This window comes from Benincasa hispida, chromosome 1, assembly GCF_009727055.1.
Source record: "Benincasa hispida cultivar B227 chromosome 1, ASM972705v1, whole genome shotgun sequence".
Classification (NCBI taxonomy): domain Eukaryota; kingdom Viridiplantae; phylum Streptophyta; class Magnoliopsida; order Cucurbitales; family Cucurbitaceae; genus Benincasa; species Benincasa hispida.
The window spans coordinates 80,020,512-80,041,236 of NC_052349.1; the positions used below are offsets into that span (position 1 = coordinate 80,020,512).

Here is a 20,725-nt window from a genome sequence, read left to right on the forward strand (position 1 = left end):
TAACATATAATAGACTTTTGATTTTAGATTGATTTAAAATAAAAAAAAATGAATTAAAAGAAATTTAAAAAAAAATAAATTAATATTATTTATGTTTGTAACGGCTAGTTTTTACACATGATATTGTTTTTTATTTTGGATTGACTTTAAAGAGAATAAATTTAAAAAGAAAATGAACTAAAAGGAAATGAAATTTAATATTATTTTATTTTGTGTCTAACGGCTAGTTTTGACACATGTATGTTTTTTTTTATTTTGGATTAATTTTAAAAAGAAAAGGAATTTAATATATATTTTGTTTGTATCTAACGACTAGTTTAAGTTTAAAAAATCTACAACATTGATTTTCTTTTCCAAAATCCAATGGTCCAAATTAATTGGGATTTCTAAAAATTTTTCCACCTCTATATAAACCATCTTCCTCTCTAATTTAAACTAACAAATTTACATTACATAATCTTCAAAAACTCAAAAGTTTCATTGTTGTCTCTCTAAGTTCCCAATTTTTTTTTCTTTTCATCTTATTCTTAGAGAGTGTTATTGTATTGGAGAATAAATTTGTTGAGTGCTTAAACTTGTAAATCGACTCTAGTGGAGAGTTGTATTGTTGTTCTTCAAAAATTCCAACATTTGTAAAGGTTTGATCCAAAAGTCGGGAAAGGATCGGGTTTGCTTTGAACCCGTAAAAGGAGCAGTGGTGTAACGGTTGGGCTCTAATCTGTGGAAAGAGTCGGTAAGATTTTATTCAAATTTCCAAGAGCGCGTTGGGAGTGAAGTAGGTCGAGTTTGACCGAACCACTATAAAATTATGGTGTCTTTCTTCTCTAACTCTTTCCTTTTTATTTTTGCAATTAATTTAAGCAAATTTGTATGTTTTAGTTTGTTCTTATTTATTTGCTAAAATTTGATAGAATTAAATTATCACATTTTTTGTCATCTATTTGTTGCATAAATTGAATTTTTCTTATTATTTATAAAAAGGTATAATTATTAGTTTAATTGGGTTAATTTGAAAAAGATTTAATTAACCCTATTCACCCCTCTAGGTTGCCATAATCGATCAACACTCGTATCAGAGTGGGGTTGCTCTTTTTTGAAATATTTATTTCTTGATAAACTTAATTGTTTTTGAGCTATGGCAATTTTAGGTTTTATCTCTTTTACCGATAGTCAATTTATTACAAAGCCTCCTTCTTTAATGGTACTAATTTATAAGTTATTGGAAAAATAGAATGAGATTTTTCTTGCTTTCTATTGATTATGATTTATGGGATATGTTGAGGAAGGTTTTAAAATTTCAACCAAAAGATGTGATGGTGTGTTAGCAACTATAAAACCTAAGAAGAATGTCAATAAATGAAAAGAAAGCCATATCCTTTAAATGCAAAGAGCTATTAATTGCTTATTCTTGTGTTTTTTGAATGAAGTTTGAATATAATAATTGTTCTATTTTGCAAACCGCTAAAGAGAATCGGGAATAATTAAGAATTAGCTCCATCGAGAAACTAGTCAAGTAAAAGAAACAAAGATTGACATTTAGTTCAAATATGGTTTAAATTGAGATGAAAATGAATCTTATTCTGATATGGTTTATTACATTTACTAACATTGTCAAATGCTTTAGAAGGATCTGGGAAAAAGTACCCAAATCTTGAGAAATAAAGAAGCTATTGTAGTCTTTGCCTAAACAATAGGAGCTAAAGTTCACCGTCATCAAGGGCAAAGGATCTCAAATCTCTCTCCATTGATGAACTCATGGGTTCGTTGTTGACGATGATTAAAGATAAAAGTAAAAAACATGAGGATGAGAAGAAAAGAATGAAGAAGTAGCATATAGCTTTAAACAACACCTCTTTTGTAGAAGTTGACTCCCAAGAATGAAGATGCCATTGGATGAAGATGATGTTGCCTATCTTTCACGTAAGCTATAAGAACTTCATCAAGAGAAAGAATCAATTCAAAAGCATCCTTCCAGGCCAAAAAGAGTCTAAAAGGGTGAAAAAGGAGCAAAAAACGAAGGGGAAAATTTGAGGGTTTTTAAAGTATTGCCCCTATGAATGCATAGAAGCGGTCTATTAGAACCGATTGTCCTTTTCTCAACACATCCAAGAATCCAAGAAGAAAACAATAAAAGCTCTTGCGTGATAGCGATAAAGCGAAAGTGGGAGATAATGAAGAAGTGCCAATTTTTGCTTCATGCATCATAGTGACAAAGAGGTGAACAAAATCGATGAGGTAACTTCTAGAACCTTCTTCTTACTAAATGAATTTGTTCGAAGCTTTTGAAAATACTGCCAAATGGTTTTATGAAAAACTTAGTTCCTAAGTATGGTTTGATTAAAAAAGAAATACAATGTTTTATCTAGATAAAAATATAGTCTTTCTTGGAAGGAAATTACTTGCCTTAAAGAAGAACATGAGTATGATGCATATGCATATTGATGAAATGAAATTTTTTGTTGACAAGTATGCTTTTTTGATTGTGATGAGAAAAATTGCTTTTGCTTAACAAAGTTTAAATTTTTGAGCATTGAAGTCTGTAAAAAGATAATTTGATTAAATTACTCAAAGAAAAGGCAATTTTCTAGTGCTTGCAAGAAACTTGATAAGCTAAATAATTCTAGTTAAAAGTTGACAAATAGGTGCTTAAAGATTATAAACAAGATAATTGAAGTAGGTCAAGCCTTTTGGGTATAAAAGAGGTTTAGGCTATATTGATGAACGTTCTACTCCTTCAAGTTCTAAAAACTATTCCTTTGTTAAAGCATCTCATAATATGTCTAAGGTTGATGTCTAAGCATGTTAAATCTAACTTTGTAACTTATATGTTCCATTATTGTGGTGTTGAAGACCATATTAAACCTAAGTGTTTAAATTGAAATATGTTCATATCCAGAAGAAATTTTCCTCAAAGGGCAAAAGTTTCACAATGCTCCAAGGATAATTTCTCTAAGAAAAGTAGAGTGCATCTAAAATTTTTGTAAGAGATATAATCTTTACATACATGTCTTGTTTGTTTCGTCATGTGGCAATGTTGGACATACAACTTAACAGTCAACAATTCTAATGCCGTTAAATGGTCTATTGCGGAAAATGAAATGGATTCCCAAGTTTGTCAATGGCTAACATATGCTAGGACCCAAACAAATGTGGAGGTACCAAAGAAATCAAACTTGAACATTTGTGTTTGTAGGTTTGTTTGAAAGGCCTCTAAGAAAAACAAGTGGTACTTGGATAGTGGTGCTTGAGGCACATGACAGAGCCCATCCCAAGTTTGTCTCTTCTCTCAAAAAAGGATAGAGGTCTTTAGTACCTTTGGGTGACACATACGAAAGATTAAAATAATGTACAAGGATATAGGTAATGAATCTTCTATTCTAATTAAAAATGTACTTTTGGTGATGGTTTGAAGCATGATTTACTAGTTAGTAGAAATATGTGTGATAAAGGCTTCTACGAGTTGTGTTGATAAAAAGCAATTGGCATCATTGAAAATCGCAGTGATAAGAAAAGTTATATTTGTTGGAAATAGAGATGAAATGTTTATACTATTGATTTGAATGATTGTCCTATTAATGATAAATGTTTATCGCTTTGCATAATGATTCTTGGTTATGCATAGAAGACTAGGACATGTTAGCATGCACTTAATTTCAATATTTCCAAAGAATTCTTTGGTTAGAGGTCTTCCCAAATTTAAATTTGAAAAAGACAAAATTTGTGATGCTTGTCAATGGTAAGCAAACTAAGTCGTCTTTCAAATCTAAAAAATATAATCTCTACAACTAGACCCCTTCAACTATTAACATGGATTTATTTGGCCCTTCTAGAATTGTTAGTTTTGGAGGGAACTATTATGCCTTTGTGATAGTTGATGATTTTTCAAGATTTACTTGGGTTTGATGATAAAACATAAGGACGATGCTTTGAAAAGCTTTTCTAGTTTTGTAAAAAGAGTTCAAAATGAAAAAGGTTTTTTGATTTCTAAATTAGGAGTGATCATGGAGGAGAATTTGATAGCAATGCCTTTGAAACTTTTTTGTGAAGAAAATGGTTTTTCTCATATTTCTCCGCTTCAAGAACTCCTCAACAAAACGGTGTAGTTGAAAGAAAAAATCGTACTTTGCAAGAATTTGCTAGATCAATTTGCATGAGTATAGTTTACCTACATACTTTTGGCGGAAGCCGTTAACACCGCTTGTTATGTTTTAAATAGAGTTTTAATTAGATCTTCTTTGGATAAAAATCCTTATGAACTTTGGCATAACAAAATTCCAATATTGGGTATTTCAAAGTTTTTGTTGCAAATGTTTTATTTGAATAACAAAGAAAAACTTGGAAAATTTGATTCTAAAATGGATGTTGGTATTTTCCTTAGCTATTCCTCTACTAGTAAAGCTTATAGAGTTTTCAATAAAAGAACTTTATTAATTGAGGAATCTATGCATGTAGTATTTGATAAATCTTGCAATGTTATTTCTAATGAGCCTATTTATAGTGATGTTTTTGAAGGAAATTTGGAGATTTACTTGTTAGTGACAAGGGCAAGAAAATTGTTTCAAGTAAACAAGAGGTGAGCTTAATCGAAAAGAACAAAGTTGGTTCTTCATCCATGCCTAAAGAGTGGAGGTATGCACCTTCCCATCCTAAAAATTAATTCTTGGTGATGCCGAATAAGGTGTGAAAACTCGTTCCTCTCTTATATGTTTAATAATCTTGCTTTTGTTTCTCAAATTGAACCAAATTTTTAAAGATGCCGAAATTATGAATTTTGGATTTTAGCTATGCAAGAATAATTAAATCAATTTGAAAGGAATAAAGTTTGGGAGTTAGTCCCTAGCCCTCTCATGCTTCTATAATTGGAATTAAATGGGTCTTTAGAAATAAAATGGGATTAAAATGGAAATATCATTAGAAATAAAGCTAGACTTGTAGCTCAAGGTATTGTCAAGAGGAAGGAATATTATGAAGAAACTTTGCAGTCATTGCTAGATTATAAGCTATTAGAATGTTGCTTGTTTTTGCTTCTTATAAGAATTTCATTTTGTATCAAATAGATGTGAAAAGTGCATTTTTAAATGATCATATCATGGAAGAAGTTTATGTAGACAACCTCCAGGGTTTGAAAGTTTTGATTTTCCTAATCATGTCTATAAGTTGAAAAAGATTTTTTGTGGCTTAAAACAAGCTCCAAGAGCTTGGTATGATAGACTTAGTAATTTCTTGCTTGAGAATGGATTTAAAATGGGTAAAATTGATACTACTCTTTTTATTAAGACCAAAGAAAATGATGCTTTTAGTACAAATATATGTGGATGATATTATTTTTATTTCTACTAATCCATCTTTGTGTGAAAAATTTTCTAAGTGTATGCATAGTGAATTTGAGATGAGTATGATGGAGAACTTAGCTTCTTCCTTGGACTCCAAATCAAACAACTCAAGGATAGTATTTTCATAAGTCAAGAAAAATACACAAGGATTTGCTCAAAAGGTTCAAATTAAATGAAGGTAAAATTGCAAAATCTCCTATGAGCACATCCACTAAGCTTGACAAGGATGAAAAAGGTAAGTTGTTGGATATAAAAACTTATAGAGGTATGATTGGATTTTACTTTATTTAACCATTAGTAGACACGATATTATGTTTATTGTATGTCTTTATGCTAGATTCAATCTTGTCCTAAGGAATCACATTTACATGTCGTTAAAAGAATTTTTAAATATTTGCTTGGTACTATTGATTTAAGCTATGGTATCCTAGAAATGTTGAATTTAATTTGTAGGATATTCCGATGCAGATTTTGCGAGTAGTTTACTTACCGTAAGAGTACTAGTGGGACTTGTCAATTTCTTGGTAGTTTCTTAGTTTCTTGGTTTAGTAAAAAGCAAAATTCGGTTTCCTTATCCACTATCGAAGCGAAATATATTGCAGTTGCTAGTTGTTGTGCTCAAATTCTTTGGATGAACAAACTCTTTGTGATTTTGGATTAAAGTTTGATAATGTGTCTATATTTTGTGATAATACTCGTGTTATTAATTTGACTAAAAATCCTATACATCATTCTAGGACTAAGCATATTGATATTAGACATCACTTTATTAGAGAGCATGTGCAAATGATAATATTACTCTTGAATTTGTAGGCTCTAATAATCAGTTAGCGGATATTTTACCAAGCCTTTGAATGAAGAAAACTTTTGCAAAAATAGGCTTGAGCTCAGTATTATTCGATGTGATATCTCTTGATTTTATAATTTTACTTGTTAAATTCTTTTGAAGACATTTTGATAGGGGGAGATATGGAAAGCATGTGTTAATATTCTTAGGAGAGTTGTGCTAAATTTATGTTCATGTTTTTAAGGGAAATATTATGTAGTTCTAAATTTTCTTAATTATTCTTTTGATGATTCCAAACGGGGAGAAGTTTAAGAAAAATATGCTATAAATTTGTTATGATTTTGATTGTATTAATTAGGGGGAGAATTTATTTTTTGAGTGAATTTCAAGAATGATCTTTATGGCAATATGTTGAATTTTATTATGTGTTACATATGGTTTACATGTATTTTAGGCTATTTTTCTTGAATGGTTTGTCATCATAAAAAGAGGGAGATTGTTAGCTTTTTACCTTAATCTCAAATTAATTAATTTTAATTAATTAATTAATCGATATTTTGATGATAACAAACTCAATTTTATTACTGAAAATCTTAATGTTTTAATATGTCCATAGCGTAGAGCTCGGAACAACGATTCCAACACCTCTTGATCACTCAAATCTATTCCAAAACGAAGACGATATGACCGAAAACAATAAGAGAAAATACTGTGGTGGATGACGTGGCATAACCAGACATTTGCATGTAGACATGTGGCAGCATATTGGTTGAATGGTGATCATTAAGAGATTAACATATGATGGACTTTTGATTTTTAGATTGATTTAAAATTAAAAAAAAATTGAAATTTAAAAGAAAAATAAATTTAATATTATTTTATATTTGTAATGGCTAGTTTTTTACATATGGTATGTTTTTTATTTTTGGATGTGGACTTAAAGAGAATGAATTTAAAAAGAAAATGAATTAAAAGGAAAATAAATTTAATATTATTTTATGTTCGTGTCTAACGGCTAGTTTTTGACACATGATATGTTTTTTTATTTTTTGGATTAATTTTAAAAAGAAAATGAATTTCAAAAGAAAAGGAATTTAATATTATATTTTGTTTGTGTCTAACGACTAGTTTAATTTAAAATCTTCATTATTGATTTGTCTTTTCCAAAATCCAATAGTCCAAATTAATTGTGGTTTCTAAAAATTTTCCATCTCTATATAAATCATCTTCCTCTCCAAATTTTATATTAACAAATTTTACATTTCATAATCCTCAAAAAACTCAAAAGTTCAATTGTTGCTCTCTCTAAGTTCCCAATTTTTTTTCTTTTCATCTTATTCTTGAGAGAGTGTTATTGTATTGCGAGGATAAACTTGTTAAGTGCTTAAATTTGTAAATCCACACTAGTGAGAGTTGTATTGTGTTCTTCAAAAATTCTAATATTTGCAACGGTTTGATCCTAAACCATGGAAAGGATCGGGTTTGCTCTTGAACCCGTAAAATGAGCGATGGTGTAACAATTGGGCTCTGATCCGTGGAAAGAGTCAATAAAATTTTATTCAAATTTCCAAGAGGCGCTTGGGGAGTGGAGTAGGTCGAGTTTGACCGAACCACTATAAAAATTAGGGTGTCTTCTTCTCTAACTCTTTTCTTTTTATTTTTGTAATTAATTTAAGCAATTTATTGTATGTTTTAGTTTGTTCTTATTTATTTGATAAAATTTGATAGAATTAAATTATCACATTTTTTGTCATCTTATTTGTTGCATAAATTGAATTTTTCTTATTATTTATAAAAAGTGTATTAATTAGTTTAATTGGGTTAATTTAGAAAAAAAAGTTTAATTAAACTCTATTCACCCCTCTAGGGTTGCCATATCGATCCAACAAAAGTAAGAGGTCAATCCACAGGAAAATGTTATTTAATCTTTTCTTTAACCAAGTTTAACTATAAAAACTATAAAACGGGGTTCTTTTTACTAAAATAAGAAACATGCTAAAAATCAAAAGATAAAGGATAGTTGTAACCAAGTTTAGAACAATCTTGCTTTTAATCCAAATTAAACGTTCATTGCAATTCTTATCATTGTAATCTACAAATTTAATTCACAATCGAATTAAGCACACAACTACTTACTTAATCTAGATTAAACTAGTCTCTACAAAGGCGGGCAACTAGCATATAACCTAGTCAAGTAAGCGTCTTAATCAACTATTAAGGTAGGATAACCCTAATCCTAATCTATCTACATGCTTCTACCTCTATTGGGTTCCTTAGCGGCCATATAAAAGAGAAAACACGCGCATTAAGTTCTAGGATTCAATTGTGTTGATTAATTGTTAAGATAGCTTACTCAATTAACCGAATTTCTCCAAATCTAGTCATTAATGTGTCCTAAGATAGTCAGTCATTCAACACTCAATTACTATTGCCTCTTAGAGATCTTGGCTAGACATTCTATCAAACACATTAAAAGCAATGTATTCAATCATGAGTGAATGTGACAAAACCAAGCATCTAGGCTAACACATGCTCAAGATATAGATCATTCAACATGCTTCAAGAATTAAAATCAGATTCAAGAATGCTTAAATTCAAATTGCTAATAATAAAGAAAAGTAGAAAACTCAAAAGAATTTGCAAGAACTCTTGAAATAGAAACAAGATTGAATTACTTCACAAATCCATAGATAAATTCATGAAGAAATTATTGATACAATTAAAAAAAAAAATCAAAATCTAACCTAAGTAGGAAACAAAATTACCATAGAAATTAATTGATACAGAGAGAAATTCCAACCTCCATCAAAATCGTGCTTCCCCTTTTAAGCAAAAATGAAAGAAAACGGCATAGCGTTGCAACACCAAGGCCAGCATTGCAATACTAAATCGTAGAAAAGCCAAGAAGTGTTTGGGCTAACGTTGCAACGTTGCGCTAATGCTTGGTTGCGCAAGGCACGCGAGATGAATCACATTAAAATCTAGAGTGTTGCAATGCTGTGGGGAGTATTGTAACGCATCGAGTTTTGCAGCAAAAGCGAGCGTTCTATCTCCAAACGTTGCTCGACGCTTCTCCTAGGGTCGTGACGCTGAAACTTGATGGTGAAACTTAATACTTGATGCACGATGACCTTTACTTGATACTCAATGCTCATTACTCTATAGCATTTACTCGATGACTTTTTGGTAATTACTCGTTGGTACTTAATGCTTGATTATACTCTATGGCATTAAAAAAAATGTAGAATACTCGATGGTACTTGATTGAAATTTAGTAATTTTCTGATTTTCTTGGTCATTTTTATCCTTTTGGCCCAATTTTCTCTTAATGACTCTTAAACGCCTCGGGGACTGTTTTACCTACAAAATTAGCAATTAAAGCAAATAATCAACACTACTTCTTTAAAAACCTAACATTGTGTTCAAAAACTCCAACAATGGAACAGAGTTTACAAACTAATGATGAACAAAATGTTGTGAATCCAACTAATCTTGAGGAAACATTAAAGGTTAGATTGAATCCAACTACTCCTGTGAAACATTAAAAGTTAGATTTGACAATGCTATGTAAATTTGTTGATCCCATGACCTTTTATTATAATTGACTCTTTTTTTTTTTTTTTTGTTCTTTACAAATTACTTTTGAACCAACAAGTAAGTTGATGTTTTTGGATCTCTAATTTACTTTTAGTATGTAGTTGTTTAATTTCACATCCGACAAGTTTCTTTTCCTTTTTCTATTATTTGCTCTTTACAGGGGAGAATGGAAATAATTGAATTTAAGTTCGTCTTATAGTTGTATTTTCAACTTTTGAAAATTGTTATCTTTCAGAAGATCAATAAAAAAAAAATTTACTTCCCAAGGTATTGGAGTGAAGAGAGTAACATTAATGATTAAACTTCGTGAAGAGTCGTTGGAGCCTTTTAAAAGTTTGAGTACCCCCTCTCAGGCACAACACAAATGGATTTTAAGATTTATTTATGTTTTTAACAAACAAAGTTATATGAAACGGATTAAGTTTTATAACATTACACGAACGATTCAATGGTATTGATTCCCAAAATCATATGTGATTTCCTCGTTTGAACAGTTTGATGACTTAATGGAAATTGGAGTGTTAACAAATCAAATTGCCTCACTCTCAAAGCCCTACGAGACTGCTTTTTTTTACCATTTGATCCCAATAATGGTGTTGCCGCTCGACGGTCCAAAACCCGAGAAGTCACTTCTTAGTACTTGAAATCTTTTACTTCCTTGTATTCTGCATTCGTTCTAAGAGTATGCCTATCTCCTTTTGTTTTTGGGACGTCTACTTTGGTTACTTTTTTTACTTCGATGTCATCGTCCATGTAACGAGAATCCGTGGAGAGGACACACAGACAGACTCCACAAGGGTTTCCATTGCAAGTTAGAAAGTCAAAGCCCGCGATTCCTGATTTGGCCTTATCAATGGGCCCGAAGCCCAAAGGTTGTCCCAAGCCTAGCCCAAGCTCGATCCAAGTTCTTCCTAAAATCAACACTTGACTTGCTCAACCTAACCCAACTCATTCATTAATTAGTTTGGATATGGATCACCATTTTGAGTCATATTTGGAATGAACTTATCATTGGACCAACCTAAATATGTATGCATATATACAACTCTCCATATATTATGTTTTATATATTAAAAAATATATTTTTATTTTTAAAAAGTATATTTAGATATATTGTGGTTTTTAGTTAGCATTAATTTTCTTAAGTTTTAAAAATTAACAAAGTTTTGTAAGACAATGAAACACTGAATAAAATTTTATAATATAAATAATTTTATTTAGAAAAAGTAATAAAAATATAAAATAAATTCTTTTTTTTAAATATAAAATAAAATACAAATTTAATAAATTGTAATAACATTTCATTAAGAACATCTAAAATATACCTATATATTTTTAAATAGTTAAATAATAATATTTAATGGGCTAATCCAATGGACCGGCCCAAGTTCAACCTAAGTTCAACTCAAACATTGATCCAAAGAGTCAAGCCCAAGGGTTGAGCCATGGGCTTGGCTATTAAAAGTTGGGTTGGCTCATTCCAAGTCCAAACAATGTCTTATGCCCTTGGACTTGGGGCTGGATCGAGCTTCGGCCTTCACTTTTTAGGGTTGGGATGGGCTGGTCCGACCCAATGATGAGGGTGACTCGTATGACAATTGAGTTAGGATCGATTTAAAGAGATAGAGAGCATGAATTTGGAGGTGCTAGAACTTATGATAAAATAGTAATACTAATTACTCATAAAAATGTCAAAATCTACCATATATATAAAAAGGGCTATAAGAGAGAATCCTGCCTATTTTATCATGTATCTATAATAGATACCCATTTTCCCCTTTTGTTGATGAGACCACATTTGTTTGAAGATGTGTCTTTTAAACTATTTTTTATTTGTTGATAGGATGTGATTGTTCGAATTTAGATGTATATATTAAGTTCAAGAGGTATAATTGATGTCGATGAGAGATACTTGTTAGTGAAAAAGTAGTTACATAATGAAGTATTGTATCCATTCACATATGGAAAAAAGTTTTTGGGAGATAATTATTTAATAAGAAATGGAGAAAGAATTTAGAGAGATAAATAAAATTATAAAAAGAGAAAAGAGATATAGAAAAAATAAGCTAGAAAGGTTATCAATATTTTTTTCTTTTAATGTTAAGATTATAGTGACAACAAAAAAATTTTGATAGAAAAAAATGGGAGCAAATTTTGTAGAAAGAAGGTTAGAGAAATGAGACCAATAATTTTAAGATAGATAATAATTAAGAATTAATATTTAGGATCAATTATATTTTAAAATTTTGAATCTACCAAAACATGTTTATGTTTACCTTTCATATGAATTGAAAATAGTTTGTTTTACTACCTTTAAAAATTTATAACAAAAACTAAGTTTAATAATAGATAAATTGTTTTAAATAGAAAAATTACTAATATTTTTAAATATAGTAAAATGTTACAGTTTATAGTTTATTAGTGGTAGATATTGATAGACATTTATCAGTGTCTACCAATGATAGGTGATAGTAATTTATCAATATTTACCAATATTTATCAATATATATCATTGATAGATAAAAACGTTTTGCTATATTTATAAATGTTTTAGTTCATTTTACTCTACTTGAAAATAACTCTTAATAATATTTATATATTATAATTATAAAAAATTTATATACAATAAAATACTATTTTAAACTTTAAATAAAAACCTCAACCCTTCATGTGTACAACACATATTTAATACTAGTATCAATAAAAAANTATTATAATTATAAAAAATTTATATACAATAAAATACTATTTTAAACTTTAAATAAAAACTTCAACCCTTTATGTGTACAACACATATTTAATACTAGTATCAATAAAAAAACGTCTATTATGTAAAATTTAATATTGTTAGCTAGCTCAATTGTCTTATGAATGTGTTAGTAAATACAATGTTTAGTTTGAATTCTCTAATATCAATCCTACTAAAATAGGAACAAGGACCCAAAACGATAATCCTCAAAAGAAATCTTCAAATGAAAGAAAGCATTTTGTGCAATTGCCTTATGGCTTGTTTCGAATCTCATGATCTTGAGAGATTTCAACTCATGGTATATTTTAAATTAATTTCATTGTTTGTTATGACAGTAAAGAGAGTGATTTTAAAATCCGAAATGATTTCAAATTTCATTTTTACTTAAATAATTTTCTTGACTAGAATGCTCGGATTTTGCAAGATTTCACCGGAGTTGAAAACAAAAAACTTAAAATTAACCTTGTTAGATTCTAATTTTAAATTAAAACATCATATATTGGTAAATTATTTTTATTTTTTTTTTCGGCTATACACATAATTTTAAATACATTTATTTTAAATATTTTTCGTTCTAAATAAAGTAATCAGTTTAAAATCATTTTTCAGATTTTAAATTTTCATTTAAAAATCGTAAAATTATTTTAAATGATAAAATTGTTGAAAATATTTATAAATAATAATAAAATATCATCGCCTATTTATAATAGATCACGATAGAATAATATTTATGTCATACGTCATGATCAATATATATAGCAGCCTATTGCGATTTATTATTGATAGGTTGTGACATTTTAGTATTATTTATAAATATTTTGATTCGCGTTTTTATATTTGAGAAACTCATTTGTTAGACTTTCTTAAATAGAAAAAAAAGGTTAAAAAAATCCCAATAACTAGAAAAGTAATTATGTTTACATTTTCGAAGATCCGCTCATCAGAGAACAGTAGTAGGAAAAGTAGCAATCGGAAAAGGGGAGTGAAGGAAGGAAAGAAAAGGAAAAGAAAAAGATTAAGAGGGGATAAAGGAATTTACACGAACCCAAATTGCGACTTCTTCTACAAGAGCTGTCGCTTATGATGCTTTGGTTGTTTCTGTAACTGAAGAGTAGTGTAGAACGAACCCCATTTCGTTATTTTGCCAATTAAAACTTCATAGCTACTGATTCTCTCACTACCCATTTGCAGAAAATGGCAGAAGTCGGTGTCTGCTGGGATTACTGAGCCCAAATTTCCGACCTCCTTCTCTTTATCCTCTATCAACTGATTCAATTTGTCGTCTGTGCAATGAAGAACTCGTTTACATTTGTCATTTCCATAATATTTTTACTGTTTCTCACTCTTCAAATCCAAGTTCATGCTACTCCTGCAGGTGAGTGTCTTCTCTCATCATCCATTTTCGATCTGTTTGGTTGATGGGTATGTTCAAATTAGCTTCAATTCTTCATTTAGCTTACCCGAAATCGAGTTCTTTACTGTGATGTTTGGATTGACTGTTATCTTTTGAGAGTGATTTGGCTATTGTTGATGTTTTGGAGGATATTTTTTGTTTTTCCTCCAGGACCATTGATAAAACACTTGTCTTCTCTTGTAAAATGGAGCAGGTCTTCATATAAATCCTCCCCAGGCCCCCCATCAGGTAGTTGTGAAAAAAAAAAAAAAAAAAGAAGAAACTATTTCTGTCTTTTGGGTACTTACTGGTTAGCTTTCTTTATTGTGGCTACCAATTTTTCTTTTTCATGTGATGTGAGCTTCTGTTTGGCAGATGGGAATGTCCTTCAGTTTGAGAATGGGTACTTGGTTGAGACTGTAGTGGAGGGAAATGAAATTGGAGTTCTTCCACATAAGATCCATGTCTCAAAGGATGGCGAACTTTTCGTTGTTGATTCAGTTAATAGCAATATTGTGAAGATCACTCCCCCACTGTCCAAATGTATGATGCCGTTGCCATTTATCGCATCAATTCAATAAGTTTTCTTCTTTCGTATGGTTTGTATTGTGAATGTAATCTATATTTGACTTGCAATATCTTAGCGTTTAAAGTCGTTCCTTGCTTGACTCGAAGAAAGGTGAACTTTTCATTGTTGATTTAGTTAATAGCAATATTCTTAAGAATATCACTCGATTATCTAAATGCACGATGTGGTTCATCTCATCGTCCCCATAATTTTATTCAGATGTAGTCCTTTATATTGAAAATGGTAGTCTTTATTTAAACTTGCAACATTTAGTATTGAGAGTTGTTCCATGCTGGATTCAGTTCATACAGAAGGCAAACACAGCCTCTGAATTTACTAGTTGAGCTTTTAGGAATGGTGATTTTGGTTCGTTGTCATACTTTAATCTCATGTCTGTTTGATATGAAGTGCCATTTATCGGACCCCATGAAGTCATCACGATACAAGCTGTATATAGAATTATCTAATACAGCTCAGTTATGTTTCCAGTTACAGTGTTGATGCCAACAGAATACATTATTCCTTGTGCCTTTTTAGTGCTCTTATCTGGAAAAAAGACGATAGAAAATAAAAAGTGAAAGCTTATGCACGTTTGATGATTCATCTTTGTTGAATAACATTTGGAATCTTTCATTTATGAATTACTTACTTTATTCCATTTTTCGCTTCTGTGTTATTTTGATTGCCTTCAAAGATACTAGAGCAAGATTGGTTGCTGGGTCATTTCAAAGCCACACGGGACATATTGATGGAAAACCAAATGATGCTCGTTTTAATCATCCAAGAGGTGTAACCATGGATGACAAAGGAAACGTGTACGTTGCTGATATCTTGAATTTGGCCATCAGAAAGATTGGAGATGCTGGTAGTAGATGCATTCGTTTTGATTTAATAAGTAGTTCATTACATATCAATCCGTGTATGATAGGATTGTGAGACCTAATGGTCATTTTCTCCTTTCATACAAAGTTGAAGATCACTGTCGAAACATGCACGTGTTTAGACTATATATGAAAGATTAAATATATAACCTATTAGCCAGGTTTTTGAGTATAGTGGTAGTTGACACGGTAAAACTAGAGGTTTCGAGTTCAAATCTTTTCTCCAAGTGATATCAATAGTTTGCTTGTTGTGCTTCATGAATCCACTTTTAACACCTGAGTCCACCCCCACGTGTGAAGGGAGTAATAAGAATATGTATAAAACATTAAATATTAGATAACCTATCAACTTAAGCTTTTTGATAAAATGGTAGTTTAACAAAATGCTCATTACTTGTTTAGTCCATTTGCATGTATATATTTTTTATGGCTTTCAATCCAAGAATCTAAGATACAATATATGTGACAATTCACCTTTATATATAAAGAAGTATATCATAGTTAAAATTCTTTTGCAGGTGTGACAACCATTGCAGGGGGCAAGTCAAATGTTGCAGGCTACAGGGATGGACCAGGTGAAGATGCAAAATTCTCAAACGATTTTGATGTAATGTACATCCGTTCTACTTGTTCCTTGTTAGTTATTGACCGTGGAAATGCTGCAATTCGTCAAATATCTCTAAACCAGGAGGATTGTGAATATCAAGACAGTTCAATTTCCAACAGTGGTATGTAACATATCCTCGTGTTGGGTTTCATTAATTTCTGAAGGATAATTTTTTGTGTTTTTTTGGTAGATGAAGAGGATATCTATATAACTTACTCTCATAAGAAAAAAGAAAATATGCTACCTTCTCATGGCATCACATTACTCAAGAGAAAGTAGGCCATCGATTTGCTTTCGTGACTAGTCCTGATTCCGAGACTATTAAACAAAAATAGTATTGATATTGCTCATGGTCGAAAGATTTCAATCCTAATCTGAACTCTTCCCTCAAAGTTGATTGCTCTAGAAAAAAGAAGAAAACAAAGCCTTCTAGTTGAATCATTTGAATGTTTAGCCTTCCACTTAGATTACTGTGTATTTCCAGACTCTGATTATGTAATTGTCTAGAATTTCATGAACAAATGATCTATTTTTTCTTATAAAAAGGAAACTGAAAAAAAAAAGAATAGGGACTAATGCGAAACAATGCATTAACGACCTTCAAGAGGAGAGAAGCTGAGAAAAACAAAAGAAAACAATACTATTGAGATACAATTGAGAGAAGAGACCAAAAAGCCAAAATACTTAAAACCTAATAAACTAACTCCAGGAAAGAAAAAAAACCCCAAATGCATAAACTTTAAAGCCCAAGCCAACTGAAGACCAGTGAGCAGACGAGGAAAGAAGTCTTTTAAAACCAAAAGTGAGAGGATCAAACCACAAAGCAAACCAATTCTAAGTCGTCACTTCCAAGCTTGCAACTACGCATTAACTGAAGGAGAACTAGGTGGAATGGATTTTATCTACAAACCACATTTTTCAATCAAAGCAAAGAATTTGACAGGAACTATTGGTGACTTTTCTACTTTAACATTTTTACCATTATGTTAGTTGATCTATTTTCTGCCTGAACAGTCGATCTATTGTTTCCATTTTGCAATCTCTTGGGAATTTTTATTTCCCAAAGATGATTGGTATCTTTTCTATTTGTAATATTCTGGAAAATTGATCCGTTTTCTCTACATAGATTTTAAGGATAACACTGTTAAAACTGCACGAAGATTTTAGGATGCCATTCACTGCTTTGTCCTTGATTCATTAAATTAATGAACTTTGTCTCCTCTCTGACGTTTGACCTCCTAGTTGTTGATCTGTGAGAAATAAACACCGTTTTAGCATTCATGATTCACATCATCGTTTATGCCTTGGTTACTATGAAGGGCATTTAGTTTCTTACTGTGCTAAACTTTTGCCCCTAGACATTCTTATGATCATTGGTGCTGTTTTGGCGGGATATGCAACATATATGCTTCAGCAGGGCTTTGGAACCTCGAGTGTGTCTCAGACAGTAAGTTTCATATCTGGTTAATTGGTTTAGATATTTTAGAATACCATAATCTACATAGTACACTGGAGAATATAACTTAGCCTCAAAATGTGTCCAACAAGTTGTGACATTATTATTATTACTATTATTATTATATTTAATTTATAACACTTAGCGATGGAGTTTTTGAAAACAGAAAACCAATGACCCATTTGGTAACCATTTATAGCATATTTCCTCTCAATTTCTTACATTGGTTTTCATTTTCTTGAGTAAAAGAGTTCAATTCTTAGTCAAATTCTAAAAACAAACACAAGTTTTCAAAAATAGTTTTTTTTGTTAGTTTTCAAATTGCCTTGGTTTTTAAAAACATTGGTAAAAGTGTTGAAAATAGGGTTATTAACCTAGGGGCATTTATGTAATTGTGTAAGACTCCTAGGGTTTCCTACTGTCTATTTATACAGTGTGTCCCTGTGTGTTCAATGTATCAATTTTAAAACAAATAAGAAAAAGACTTTATATCGTGGTTTTTCTCCCTGCACTAGGGTTTCCACGTAATCCTGTTGTTTTTCTCTTCCTTGTTCTCTTTGTTTAACAAAAAGTATATAGCTAAGCAATAAATTTGGAGGTGAAAGAGGTGTTTGTAGGTTTAATTTTAAAAAATTTAAAACAAAAAACTAAATAGTTACCAAACGGGCCGAAGAGTGCAAAATGGATATCAAACTGTTTATGAAAAGAGCCAAATTATTTTACTTTGATGCCAACCGAGAATACCTTAATTATACTTCTGTATTCATAACATTTGCCTGGCCTTATGAAGAGCAATATTGTTGCAGTATTCTCCTTTAGAGACCGAGTATAGAGAAAAACCATACAAGGAAGAGTCAACCTCGGTTATGGACAGTGAGAAGGAGGAACCAGGATGGCCATCATTTGGACGCCTCATCATTGATCTTTCCAAACTGGCTCTTGAAGCTGTGGCTAGCATTTTCCTTTCTTTTGTTCCCACTCGTTTCAGAGCTCGAAACACCCAGAAAGGTCTGACTCCATTGAAAGATTCTCTCAGGATGCCTGAAGATGAACCGGAGCGACCAACGGTTCAAATGCAGAGAACTCCTATCCCTCTGCCTGAAACAAGACAAACTCATATTGTCAATGCAAGCGATACCATTCCTGAGGTGATGAAGCCTTCAAAGCTCAAATCAAGTAGTTTCAAAGATCCCTCACTGCAAAGCAAGCACCGATCCTCGAAACGTCAAGAGCATGCTGATTTGTACGGATCAGGTGAGATACCTCCACCTTACAGCAGGTCCAAAAGCCAAAAAGAAAGACCGCGACACCGCCAGCGCGAGAAAAGTGCAGAGATCAGTTACGGAGCTGTAGGATCTGAGCCAAAGCCAGTGGAGATGAAGCCAGCCGATTATGACCATCCAAAGTATGAACATTATAATATCAGGAATAAGTATGGACCAAATGGTTCCTTCGGATTCTAACTACTGGGAATCTTTCAACTCCCCTCCAGTCTAGCTTCCATATCTGGCACGGTTTTGGCCCCTGACTTACATAGGGACTCGTGTTGCGAGCAACTCAAAACAAACTCAGGTATTGCTAGAGATCGATGTATAATTCTATACTTGAATGCCCCTGTACTCGTAAGATTACGAAACTCGAAGTATTCATAAGTTCATGTGTTTTCTACTTAGCTCACGAGTTATAGATGATCATTTTGTTAGAAGATACGAGGTATTCAAAGACCTTTGAGTGCATATTTTTGTTAATTTGATGCTTGCTTTCAGAAGCTTGAGCCCTTTAAAACTGAGAAAAGTATATATATAAAAAGTTGAATGTTAAGATGGAGAAACTTGAGAGCTCCTACATTGTTTTAATTTCTTTTCTTGTCCGTGTGTTATTATTTTTTATTATATTTTATTTTTGACAATGTTTGGGGTGAGAATTGGATTTCCGACGTCTAAGTCGCATTATAAGAATTTTTTTCCTTTATTAAATATCATTAAAGACATATTAGAAATCACACACATTGTAGGTTAGATATCGAGCTTTAAAACTTACATGAATGTTTATTCAACGCGAAAAACCTAACTTTTTTTATTGCAAAAATTTGGGATTAATGTAAATCACTATCGATGCAAAAATGTATTAGTGTGATGTCGACCAAGATATTTGTCATCAATATTTTAGAGAGTAATCTATAAAAGTTCTAGTCGAAAGGTATTGTAGTTTTTGTACTTTGAGCCTTATTTCATTTTAGTATATTGACTATTTTTACGGGATTACTGTGTATCACACATTTGATTGACAAGAAAACTCACGGTGATCACTATAACTTGAACTCCATTCCTTTAATCTCTTTTATTACTTTTATGGCCCTCGTATTAAAGCAAAATTCTTAAAAAAAATGTGAATATGCTTAAAAAATTTATAAATAGAAGTTAATAGAGATTACAATTTTTGGAAAAGTAAATAATAATGGACAAAGACTTATTATTATTGTTATTTTAACAATATGTGGACTGTATAATTAAACCTCTAAATTTTAAATTGAAAGCATAAGTTTATACAATTGAACTAAGCTCATTTTAACCATTAGACAAAGATTTATGGTAAGTACGTGAATAGACTTAAATATTTAAAAATATAAAGACCAAAATTGTAACGACCCAAATTTCTCGTATGTTTCTAGGATGCTACTTTATGCATGCATAGGCTTGGCAATACATTTTCTCAAAGAATAATTAAATAAAAGAATTCTTATTTAATTAAATAATGCTCAAATACGTAAAGAAGAGAAAACCTAAAAAAAATACTGTTCGGGACATCTCTAACCCAACTTTAAAATAAACAACAATTAAATAAATCAATGAATAAAATTAAGGAATATTTCATAAGATTTTTAAAATGTCTGACTCATAAACCAGACTCTAGTACATGAAGGATAAGTATAAAAGTATACTCAGTAAGCGACCCACTACTGGGCCCACTCAGTGATCTGTTAGTTTTTCCATTGGGATAGAAGTGCATAAGGGCATCATAGGCATAGACATAGGCATAAGGAGCGAACCCGAAGGCATACTTTCAGAAGTAGTGACCCCAGAGGTCACAAACATAAACATAAGTGGTGGTCCCAAAAGGACACTGTACATAAGCATAGGGTGTGGACCCGAAGGCTCACAACATGCAATGTGCATAGCCCAATGGCAACACTAATCGTCACTAAAATCTCATACAGACATAAACAAACAAGGTCATAAATCATGCTAAGATCACCCAACAGTTAACAATTTATCCATCCATCAAACTTTGCGATAACATACAACATCGACATATAGTGACATAAGCGTAAGCTTCCAAAATTTTCATCTAACC

General features: G+C 31.2%; 1 protein-coding gene across 2 annotated transcripts; it reads left to right on the forward strand.

The window, feature by feature from the left end:
* Positions 1 to 13,400: 13,400 nt before the first annotated feature.
* LOC120091031 lies at positions 13,401 to 19,192 on the forward strand. 2 transcript variants are annotated; one of them, XM_039048827.1, is made up of 7 exons: positions 13,401 to 13,841; positions 14,031 to 14,111; positions 14,235 to 14,402; positions 15,122 to 15,292; positions 15,827 to 16,036; positions 17,274 to 17,362; positions 18,178 to 19,192. In XM_039048827.1, the coding sequence occupies exons 1-7, from the start codon at positions 13,757 to 13,759 to the stop codon at positions 18,832 to 18,834; spliced, it is 1,461 nt and encodes a 486-aa protein (XP_038904755.1). In that variant the 5' UTR covers positions 13,401 to 13,756; the 3' UTR covers positions 18,835 to 19,192. The 2 variants fall into 2 exon arrangements, with proteins under 2 accessions (XP_038904755.1, XP_038904764.1); XM_039048836.1 differs by having other exon boundaries at positions 14,031 to 14,108.
* The last annotated feature ends 1,533 nt before the right edge of the window (positions 19,193 to 20,725 follow it).

Coding starts and splice junctions, on each gene's coding strand:
- LOC120091031 (XM_039048827.1), top strand. CDS start 13,757: ATGAAGAACTCGTTTACATTTGTCATTTCCATAATATTTTTACTGTTT. Junction 14,112..14,234: donor CCCAGGCCCCCCATCAGGTA/GTTGTGAAAAAA, acceptor TCTGTTTGGCAG/ATGGGAATGTCCTTCAGTTT. Junction 16,037..17,273: donor CAGTTCAATTTCCAACAGTG/GTATGTAACATA, acceptor TTTTGCCCCTAG/ACATTCTTATGATCATTGGT.